Raw genomic sequence first — 12,292 nt, 5'->3', positions numbered from 1 at the left:
CAAAATTTATTTGTGAATTTTATAATGTTTTGTGACTATTTTTACATTTATTTGTGGATCTTAATCTATTTCATTTTTGTTTTTTGTGAAGCTTTTTACATTTATTTATGAATCTCAGTCTATTTATATGGAATAATGCAACAATTCTAACCCCATAATTAACCATTCACCATGATGTCAGAGCCTGACGATTAGCTCATCGAGTGTGTTTGAAGATGAAAGGCCCTCTCATGCACTTCACCAACAGCTTTAAATGTGGAGCCAAGATATATGCTCTCATCCTCATTAGAGATTTGAAGATTCTGCTCTCTGATGTGACACTATCAGCTTTCCATAAGCGATTGTGATTTTAACAAATATATATACATAATTTTATACATCAGTGCTATATTTGTGTCTTCTTGACTCTTGAACCTCGCAATGCCTTGAAATTGTGCTAATGAGCGATCGAATTGCTGTTGGCTGTCATTTCTTTTTCAGACAGATGAGGGCGCTGTGGCGTGTGTGTTCAGTGTGTTGAATCGACACATTTCAAAATACAGTTTGGTTGCTATAAGTGATTTGATAACACCCATCTAAAAGTCATAAAGTGATCATCTGATAACTACATCTGTTTGTTCTGTTGACAAAATACAGCTAATTTGGTCCAAAGTCCAATTATATGTCTTTCTTCTGTGGTAAAGCACATTTTTTGACCCACAGCATCCACATGCCTTTGCAGTACAATGGCTAATTTGACCCTCGCAAAAATGGAAAGCGATGGTAAAATCATTGAACTACAATATATACACGGGTACTGAATGATCATTGTATTTATGTGCTATAGTAGCCTGCTTTGAATGTTGACGTGGTATTTTTATTTATAGTGGTTTAATTTACACAATAGTAGCATGCCTTTTGAAAGCAAACAAGCAAAAATGACTTTATCACTTGAAAACTGAACTGACACAGATGTGGATCCTCTTTATTCAGAAGACAAAACAGCAGACAAAACAGGATATTTATGATACTGATTTTGAAGCTTTGAAGCCGCTGGGTGGAATTGCACATGCTACTTGCTATAGGCTAGGTGATGTTAACATTTCCTTGTGAACCAGTAGAATAGTTCATATGATTGTAATTCAAATAGTGCAAATAAAAAATAAGTTTAATTTGAAGTAAAATGATGGGGGGAAATGAAACTACATATAAAAATAAAATGTATTAAAACTTAAACTAAAATTACATTGAAAACAGGAAATATAAAAATAAACGCTAAATATTAATAAATACTGTTATAAATAAATACTGTAATTTTGATGCTGGGATGATGTCAAAACATGGAATAATAATACGGCTCTGGTTCCCTTGAGGATTTCCTATAGGACTGTGGCTGCATCTCAAATTGCATACTTCCCTACTTTATAGTGACAAAAGAAGTATGAATTCACAGTACTCATAAAAGAATAGCCAAAAAGTGCCTGATGAGATTCTGAAGTGTGCATACGATAGACACTTTACTATCCCATGAGGCCACAGGAGAGGATTTATTGATTAATGACAGTGAAGCAACGTATTTTGGAAAATATATTACGTTTTTAATAAGTTTCTAAATAAGATCTTCTGGGGTGTGAGAGTGTGCAGTTTACATAGTAGCAAAGCGTTAAAAGTAAAGTCAAGTTATGTTTACCACAGGATTAATGACACAAGTACACCCACCCAAAATATCCAGTGAGAAATCTATTTGAAATGACTCTGTGATTTCTACTGTAAATGTCAGGCTGTACCCTATACTTCTTATATGACAATAATTATGATGACAAGGGACTTTTCAAGGTATGCAAAAGCAATTCTTTTCACCTAAACATGGTTTCCCACGAGAACAGAAGAGTCTTGTCAGGTTTCAGAAATAATACAGACACGCATATCTTTTAATGAATCATTTCCTTTTTCTTGCACTAGAGATGTACCGCATTATTGAAAAAAAAGCAAGATAATGAAAAAACAAAAGACCAGTTATTGCCATCTGCTGAGACACAATCTCCACACAGACTACTATCAATACAAATCTAAAACAAACATTAAACAGAGGTTAATATACCCTACAGTCCTTCATATTCTGTTCATACAACATAGAGCAGGTGGAGAAAAAAAACACCCATGAAGCCAATCTTGGTGTCTTTAATCAGTTCATTCAACAGCATACATTTATTTCAATTCTAGTATTTAAAAGCCTTCAATGTACAGTCATAAATACCTTCTAATATGACTAAACTTATTACATTTTATCAGAGTATCAGAAATAATCAAATATAAAACTGTATGAAACGGGTCTGCCTACATCCTGTATCAATCTTGTACATTATCTTCCTATAAAGCCACAATTATAGGATTACACACATGCTACCTATTGTTAAACTGCAGTGTTCAAACAATATTCATCTAGCGTTATGGTCCTTCACTCCTCCTTATAAAAGCTTATCACACAGGGTGTCTTTTCATACTCAATGGCTTCCTCTTTTTTTTTTTTTACATGAAATTGAGAATAATTTTGTTTCAAATGAAAGGTAAAAGCAACATCTGCACACACCAGGGCCATACTCAAGACATTCAACTATAAAATGATGCCCACGCACGTCTACAGGAAGTGATGAACTTTCACTTTAGCCAGGACATTGTAGAGCCCTTGTCTCTATTTCTTCAACATATCTAATTTCTGAAAGATAAAAAAAGGGATTAGATCAAACTACATGCATGGAAGTAGTATATGTTTAATACAGAGTGTAATATACAGTATATACAATATATAATAAATAGAATAATAAAGCTTTTATCTTCTTTTTTTTTTTTTTTTGGTTTGGTTTGTGGTCTGAACCTCACAGCAGACAGCATTATTTCAAGGGTCCTATGCAGAGTGTAAAGATAACAGCTATCATGCATATGACTGGACACATGCACATTACAAATCCATGCACCGAAAAAACGCACAAATACACAAACTGCGCAGTACGTGTAATTTTTTATGCACAAATAAATCTATTGTTGATAGGATTCAGTAGATTTGTCTAAATATGTTCAGAATTTTACTTTTTAGCCAAGAAAAACCCTTAGTCATAAGCATGTAATTTAGCCTAGGGACATGAAATGTAAGTAAGTGTGATATTGTTGTAGGGATAGCCCAGATAGTATACATATCCTGGCCTCATCTGGGCCAACTATGGCACATATGGCTCAGTTCTGGCAACGGCAAAGGTCAAATGGGCTGTATCTAGCCCATACACATCAAGCCGGTTTTAGTGAGAGTTGCTGTGTGTGGCCCATGTGACCTTTGCCGCGGCCAGAATTGAACCATATATGCCATAAGTGGCCCAGATGAGACCAAGTTATGCTATTGGCACAAATGGGCCAGATATCATTTGCTATCTGGGATGACTGCGGTCACCAGTGACTCTTTATAACTAACATGTTCGGGAATTTTTTTCTCTAAGAGTTATAAAATAGTAGGGTGGAAAAAGGAAGAGAATACGGATGTGTGGACCCTCACTTCTCATTCCAGCTTCACATTGCTGATTTGTTAGGCAGTCACATGACCATTAGCTATCCATTACATCTGAACAACATCTCACTGTGACTCCATCAGCCTGTCATGCATGTGCTCTCTGTTGCTTAGCACAGAGAAGGTAGTGTGTTCATTGTGTGTGTGTGTGTGGGGGGGGGGGGGGGGTATAGAGAGAGGGGGAAAAGAATTAAAGACAGGTAAGAGTAATGGAAAGTGTGTATATGTGATGATATAATTATGTACGTGAGCCAAAAAAGTGAAAAGTAGTTATATAATTGAAAGCAGTTTTAACATTACTAAATTGCATCGTAATAGAGGATACTTTCACATTCAAAATGCAGTTAGTGAAGTGACTTATAATTGTTGTTGGCTTTAATAATTGTTCAGCTAATTTACATCCTGACTTTAGTCTGATTTTCTGGCAGTTGGTTTGAAGACGATTGCAACATACTTGACCTAGTTGGAAATTTGTTATATAAAACGTAGGAAGTGGGAGATGAGGTTATTTGAAGGTTTTTTGTTTGTTTGTTTATTGTGGTGTTTACAGCTCATGGCTACGGGTTATGTGAATCAAATTGGAGGTGAATAACATTATTTCATCATAATCCCAAACAAACTAAGGAGAAAACTTGAATGACAATGACGGAGAGTGTAGGATCCTTCTACACTGCTGAAATTCTCTGTTAGAAACATGGTTATTTATCAATAAAGGTTATGGGATAAAGCATCTTTTTTTACAGAAGTGTAGTATAGAAGCACAGTATTGCCAAAGTAATACTTTAGATTACTCTGGTTACATCTTCAGCCGCTTTTAGTAGCACTGCATCATCATGGCCTAAATTATCCTGCTCAAAATCTCATTTCAAAATGAATAATATGTGTGCAGACCCAGGTGTGCCCTTGGGAGCCCTAGAAATAGACAGATCTATACACAATGCTTCAGAAAGCCCTAGATCAGTAGAAATTAGGTTACTGTATTGCTCCAACCTTGCAGCACTCTATTGCATATTGATGCTTATACTTTTAAGAAAACGTGGCCTATTTCCATTAAATGAATGCACACTAAGCATGAGCTTTTGTACAGTTATTGGTCAGAATTATGGTCATATGGAGATTAATTTTCTGTTTTCTATCATTTTGGAAGTAATAACAGTTTTGCACTAAAATCCAGGTGGGCTCTTGCCCCAATCCAGACAATGAGACATTTAATCAGCTAATGTGAGGAACCTAATCTAACTCCTCCTTTACAAAGAGCAGCCAAAGTCATACGTAAGCCATGGCATTATGCTCAAATGAGGGTGCTCCGCTTGAATAAACAAAGAACAGAATACAATCTCCTTTAAATTTACCCATGGCAGATTAAAATGGATCCTGCTGTGGGAGTTTTACTGGAAGGCTGCCCTGACCACCCTGTCGCTCAGGGGCTGGGTGGGTCTGAAGTTGTCCCCCAGCATCCCGTCATTGCCTTCTTGAATCTCTGCTCCTTTAATGTGGGACCTAAGACGACGAAACTCCTCAATCTGTGGCAGAAAACGAGAAAAAGCAAAAGTAGAAGCAATAGAAAAAGGTGTGTGTGTGTTTGACCTACATTATGAGGACCACAGTGTGTATTCAGGTTTCACACATCATTAGGACACATGTCCTCATATATCCTCATAATTGAAATTGCTAAATTAACACAAATATATATTAAAATGTATAAAACTATTATGCCTGTTGAAAGTCCTCATGATGATAAGTGTACCATTTGCCTTAGTTTTAGCGCCTGTCATCATGATATCATTCCTTATATTTTAGTTTAGGTTGTTAAGTTTAAAGGGATACTCCACTTCTTTGGAAATAGGCTCATTTTACAACTCCCCCAGAGTTAAACAATTGAGTTTTACTGTTTTCGAATCCATTCAGTCGATTTTCTGATATTTAGAAGAATATCAGTAACCAGACAGTTTCTGGTCTCATTGACTTATATAGTAGGAAAAAAAATCTACTATGGATGTCAATGAGACCTGAAACTGTCTGGTTACTGATATTCTTCTAAATATCAGACAATTGGCTGAGTACATTTGAAAACGGTAAATTGTTTAACTCTGGGCGAGTGGTAAAATGAGCCTATTTTCCAAAAAAAAGTGGAGTATCGCTTTAAGGAATATTCCACATCTGTGTCCACATGGTTCAATTTCAAATATACTCTAACATCAGCAAGAGTCAGATTGTGCTTCTTGCAATTCAACTAAAAATGGATAATGCTTGGATGGTTCCATTAAAAATTTACCAGCCAACTGCTGGATAACTCCATTCCTTTTACTGGCCCATGTCACTTTTTGCTCACATCTGGTGTGAGTGTTGAATTTGGACCACGGGTGTGATCTCTTTTAGAAACATGAGGAGTATTTTCTTATCTTTTCTTTCTCTAATGCTATTATTGAAGTTATAACATAAGCAGGGTCATATCATTACCCCATACAAGTACAAAATGTGGATAACCAACGCATTCTCATCCTTTAGCGTCATATAGAACGCTATATGACAAAATGGCGCTATACTACGCACATGGCACCCGTTATCGTTAATATAACACGCGCCGTGATGGTTAGGTTTAGGTGTTGGGTAGGGTAGTCTCATATTACACTAAAGGATTCATGACGCCTTGGGTTCGCGTGAATATTAACGATAAAGGGTGTCATGTGCGTAGTATAGCACCGTTTTGTCATATAACGTTCTATGTGACGCTAAAGGATTAAGAAGGAAACAATTTATAATTTAAAAAAGTTATGTCACATATAAGACACATATAAGACCCTGACCCATTTTCATATCTTATCTTTGCATCATACTCTCTATATGACTGGCCTTTACTTGAAAGATCCTGCTCTGCAGTCATTGAGATCAAAGATAATCTAAGTTGCAAACAAAAGGCATAAATCGTTCTTCACCTTATGATGTAGCCTATATTGCTGTGGTAAACCCCAGTTAGTTCAAGTCACGTCAAAGTCGGTTTCTGATTTCCCCTTTTAGTCGATTCGTATAAATGAGTGCTCTAACAGACCCTACTCTGAAGTGGGAGCTAAATTAGGAGTTAGAACTAAAATCGTTTCTAGTTCCTGCAATGGGAACACACCAGAATCCGGGTACTTTCGCCAATAGTTCTAATAATATAGTAATAATAATATTTAATAACAGGTTTAAAGATATTACCTGCATCTGAGAGATGGTAAGGGGGTAACGGTAAAGAATCCAGATGACGTTCTCACTACAGGGTGGTGTGGTTAAAGAGCCCTCATACACCCAGTAATCTCTCAAGAGAGGATCTGAGGAGGTACGCAAACCAACGGAGACAGTCAGATACAAACGGATAACCTTTAACTAGGATATCATGATCTAGTCAGAAAAGATCAGAATCATAACAAGCTAAAAATAGACAAATATCAGTATGATATGAATATCATTATGAATAAATCATTTACCAGGAAGTAATGTGTTGGGGTTAAAACATGGAATTATTTTTGTCTTTCCCTGTACAGACAAAAATGCATTTTAGTCATAAGTGTACGTGTCATATTTTTGGCTTTAGTCTCTAGTAAGGCAGCTCTTCTGATCACCTTGTACTGCAGGTCCTGCAGGACGTCTGTGATGGCCTTCAGCCCAAGATGTTCCTTCCCAACCTGCATGGAACAGAGCACCAGTGTAAACTGAGCATGATATACTGCAAGATGATCAGAGACATACATTTGACTTTGTCTCTTTAAAGGCTTTCTATGTTTACACTATTAATACCGTGTTTATTTACCCAACGTGATTTGGGATTTTTGTATTTGTCATGACCTCCAATATATGGGAAAGATACCTGCACAAATAAGGCTATGATGAGAATGCCTTTTTTCTTGCCCATGGCCTCCTCCACGCTGTTGAATAATGTAGAGTTCCAGTGGATTAGATGAAGCTGCGAGAGACATTTGTTGCTAATTGTGAGGGATCTCCAATAAACAGAACTCTAAAATCAACATATAGCTACAAAGTATGCAACATTACGAAGGTGATTATTTTATGTCAGTTCCGTGTCCGGTTATAAGACTGGTTTGACTTGCAATTGCCAACAACTTGAGGAACCGCAACATGGTAACAGGTTGACAAACATGGTGACACATTGAGAACAGGCCCTTATCTTTCTCCTTGTGTACAGAAGAGCAGGAGTTGGAGAGCAGGTGCCAGAGACAGGTGATTTGAATAGATGAGTTAATGTTAAATCCTTTATTGGAACATGTGGTATTGTTGTTTTTGACATGAACTGAGGTTGCCATTTAATTTGTTTTGTTGCTAAAAAAGGCTTATTGCTTATGCAATGTGAATACTGTTTAAGGAGTAGTTCACTTTGAAAAACTTTTGCTGATAATTTACTCACCCCCTCATCCAAGATGTCCACGTCTTTCTTTCTTGTCTTTCAGTCGAAAAGAAATTAAGGTTTTTGATGAAAACATTCCAGCATTTTTCTCCATATAATGCACTTCAGTGGGAACCAAACAGTTCAAGGTCCAAAAGACAGTTTCAGTGCAAACTGCAAACTGTTCAAAGGGCTTTAAACGATTCCAGACGATGAATAAGGGTCTTATCAAGCGAAACGATCGCTCATTTAATAAATAAATAAAGTTTAAGTTTTATAAGCTCAAATGCTCGCCTTGCTCTGTTCTGTGACGCACGTTTCGTTTGTGACTCCTGTTTGAACTCGTTCATCAAAATGAACAAATATTTTTCCAAGTCATTTGGTTCATTCAACAAACGAAACGAACGAATTGACTCAGAAAAAGATTCGTTCATTTTGATGAACGAGTTCGAACAGGAGAGTCACGAACGTGCATCACAGAACAGAGCAAGGCGAGCATTTGAGCTTATAAAACGTAAAATTTGTTTGTTTGTTTTTAAATGAGCGATCTTTTCGCTTGATAAGACCCTTATTCATCGTCTGGAATCGTTTAAATCCCTTTGATCAGTTCGCAGTTTGTACAGAAAGTGTCTTTTGGTCCTTGAACCGTTTGGTTACCAATAAAGTCCATTATATGGAGAAAAATGCTGGAATGTTTTCATTAAAAACCTTAATTTCTTTTCAGCTGAAGAAAGAAAGACATGGAGATCTTGGATGACATGGGGGTGAGTAAATTATCAGCAGAAGTTTTTTGAAAAGTGAACTACTCCTTTAATAGGGGTCCCTAAGTAAATATGTGCTGCTGTCTATATATGTGTGCAGTGTGAAACAGACTTTTTTTTTAGACGTCGGGATGTATGAGTGACTTAGAGGAACAATAAAAGCAAATGCTCGATATGGAGTGACACTGACCTCCATAGGGAACGCCTTGAAGTTGACAGTGTGTTCAGATCCCCTCTGGTTCTCCTTTCCCCAGTGGAAGCGCACCTCACTCAGTTCATACTCATGGTCACTGGGGAGAGGACCCCCAGTCACAACTGAGACCGCATTCACAGGTCACAGGAAAGGGGAGAGAACAGGTTGATTTGACAAACAATACAGGTTTCTCACAGACAGCAGATTTATGCCTTTTAACCTCTCGGTGACCTAGAAAAGCAAAACACCTTATAACTTTTTTGTAGACTTTTGTGAAAGTGCTAGTTCACCCCAAAATGAAAGTTCATAAAGTAATGTGGACTACTTTTATGGCACTTTTTGGAATTGACATTTTTGTCAACTATCATCCAACAACTTTTTTGGTGTTCCAATGAAATAGTAATGACACATACGAGTTGTGAATGACATGAAAAAATAATGGGAGATTATTTATTTTTAGTGAACTATCCCTTTAAATTTAAAACACAGAGATACCTTTCAGCATGCTATACCTGATTTGGACTTGAGCAAGATCCTCACTGTGTGACCGTCGTTAATGACTTCACAGTCCCTGCAAACGACATAGTTGGGGTTAAGCCCCACCTCCAGCAGCCGCGGGTCATAGCGGGCCTCCCTAGAGTTAAGGTTTATGGGGGACTGGTACTCTCCATTTGCCTCAGGAAACAGAAGACCCCATTCAACACCTGGATTCATTCACAAAAGACAAAAAAGGTTGATTCTGTCGACCGTGGAATGGTGATAACATTTTGTTTTAATGCATTTATCTCATGAGAAGACTCATCTCGCGTTGAGCGTATGATAACAGTGTCCTTGTTCATGACCCACTGCCTGTTGCTCAACCTTGAATTAAACGTTGTAGCTATGAAATATTTGGTGCTGCCACACAGATAATACAAACAGTGGTCCATTTTTACGTCTCTATGTTTAAACTAAATAAGGACAGCTAGAGCTCCAGTGCCTCAAAGTCATTACTGAGGGGCCAACAGGAATAGCAGACACAGGGGGATACAGGATGTGCTCATTACTCTGCTGTTTTTCATATCACCCTGTGTATATGTATTACTTACTCCTCTCTTCGTTTACTCTTCACTAAGCAATTGCTTTATTATCTAAAATTGCACTATAAGTAAACATGTTTCATTGTAGATTAACACTAATAGAGATTAGACAAACTGACGCTTAGAAAAATGACTCTTCACACAAAAAGAAAAATCTTGGTCTAAATACACTCTGCTATTTTCACATAATAAACATTAATTATACAATTATGCTTTAAATATTTTTATTTATGCACTTATTTAATAAAAAAAATACATTTGAAGCTAAAAACATGCACTGATTCACTGTAAGAAAAAAGAAAAAGAAAAGAAAGATCTGAATTGGTTGTAAATTAGAAGTGGCCACATGGAGCATTGTTGAAAAGGAGACAGATCACAGCGATCTAGTATTGTCTGAGTATTTAAAGACTCCCTAAATTCACTATATAGATATATACATTGTTCATAGCCTAATTGAGACGTGCTTGTTTATCATGGGTGTGACAATAAAGTTTCATGTTTCACAAAGAGGAGGATAAGCAGTGATTCTCGCATTGAGTCCTACCTTCTTCATAGCCCCATTCCAGCTCATCCTTGCCAGGGTAGTTATCGGTCTCTTCAATAACATTATCTGCCATGGCAACTGAATTTCCTCTATGGCTTTCTCGCGTTCAGTCCTGAGCAGATGCCAAAAACTAATTCTTTCTGGCCTGGTTTTTAATGTAAAGTCTGTAAAGGTTGATCACTTCCCACCCATAAAACATGAAGAAATTGGTCTATAACAATGAAACAGCTTCAAAGACACAACGTCGTCCACGGTGAGATTGCAACCACCAAAAAAACACTTGTCATTCCATTGAAAATTGTGAGTTTTCTTCTCCTGTTCTCTTCCAGAAAAGCTGTCCGCCCTGTATCAACTACAGAGCACACCAAAAGTAAGTTCACAAACTCATTCTGTTAGATACTACAGCCCACAAGGTTCCCCCACAAGTCATCTGATTGGCTGCGTGCAGTGACTCTTAAGCCTCTGATGTAGCACCATAGAAACCTCTCAGCAGTCTGTACTGGTTTACAGTCAGGCCACGGGAAAGCACAGTGCACACAGGCAGGAATGCAGGAGTGATGTTGCTCTTGGACAGTTCCTCCCACAATGGAGGAAATGGGTGTGGTTAAAAAAACACCCACCAGGAGGAGGGTGAAGAATTAAAGACTGAAGAGAGGAAAGGTCTGTTATTGTTTGCTTGGCACATTACTGATAGGGTTTTCAAGGTAAGGATGAGAGGGGCCGGTACGGTGCTTCCCCCTGGCTGATGGTTGTGTTCTTCCTGGTCACCAGTGAAACAAAATTACATTTTTACCAACTTTAAGTTTACAGAGATGACCTTGTTTTTTGTCAGCACAGTCAAATTGTATCGCTTCTCAGTTCAACAATACTTTGATATTTTATCTGCTCGGCAAATGTATCTTATGCTATCATGAACACGGATGTATGAAAGTCTCCTGAATGCACTTATTGACCCAGATAAAAAAAAGTAACAACTGGAGGAGATGAACATTATGGTGCATTGTCTTGAATTCTATCCTAAGAAACTACTTTGACCCTAATTTTCTAAAATTAAAGGCACCACATTACACAAAAGTGCAATCACTACCTAATTAATTATAAGTAGGTCGTTTTACTCCCCAAAGCCCAGGGACAAGAACAGGGTTGTCACGTGACCTCAGCATCCTCTATATTGCATCTATATTTCACTGGATATATCAGGAAATCTGCATTCGCTGAAATCAAAACATAAGCACTATTAGTGTACCAGATGGTGTGGGTGGTTTGATGTTGGGCAATCATTTGAATACTTTGAATAATTATTCATGAACAATAGATGTCCTGTTTGAGTCCTGGTTCAGCAGATTACAGCACTGTCCTCTAGTGGGCATAATGAGACATGACAATATCCTCAGAGTATGAATGCAAGTGGATTGGTACAGAAAGCTATATGATTGAAGGTGCTCTAAGTGAAGTATTTTCAAACAAAACGGAGGAATCTTTTCACGGCGTCGTTGGCAGGGTGGCAAGAGCGAATTTTGCCGTGATTTTTGGTGTGAACGCAAGGTCATCTTCCAGTCATCCACAATCCTTTGCACACATTCCAATTCACGATAAAGAATCAGCAAAAAAATGAAGCAGCACTGAGCTGGCCAATTTCATTATGTATATAGGGACAAAAATATATATATTTTGGAGATGGTGTTATGTTTTCTTTTGTTTTGTTGTAAATTAATCACTTAATCCCAAACTGTCCATGATGTAAACTACTTGGAGACCACAGATGGTTGTAATTCACTGTATTGCATTTATAGTAAATG

At 37.4% G+C, this 12,292-nt stretch overlaps 1 protein-coding gene across 1 annotated transcript; it reads right to left on the bottom strand.

Annotated features, from left to right (window-relative positions):
- Positions 1–2,497: 2,497 nt before the first annotated feature.
- Positions 2,498–11,009, bottom strand: ca8 (carbonic anhydrase 8 (inactive)). The gene is made up of 9 exons (XM_039675342.2): positions 10,494–11,009; positions 9,383–9,574; positions 8,868–8,992; positions 7,383–7,478; positions 7,138–7,200; positions 7,003–7,051; positions 6,734–6,846; positions 4,888–5,058; positions 2,498–2,695 (listed from the first exon to the last, which is right to left on the bottom strand). The coding sequence occupies exons 1-8, from the start codon at positions 10,564–10,566 to the stop codon at positions 4,924–4,926; spliced, it is 846 nt and encodes a 281-aa protein (XP_039531276.1). The 5' UTR covers positions 10,567–11,009; the 3' UTR covers positions 2,498–2,695; positions 4,888–4,923.
- Positions 11,010–12,292: the final 1,283 nt, after the last annotated feature.

Source organism: Pimephales promelas, chromosome 5 (genome assembly GCF_988280905.1).
Source record: "Pimephales promelas chromosome 5, fPimPro1.hap1.1, whole genome shotgun sequence".
NCBI classification, from domain to species: Eukaryota; Metazoa; Chordata; class Actinopteri; order Cypriniformes; family Leuciscidae; genus Pimephales; species Pimephales promelas.
The sequence above is the reverse complement of the archived record's forward strand: the minus strand, read 5'-3'. Positions and strand labels throughout refer to the sequence as shown.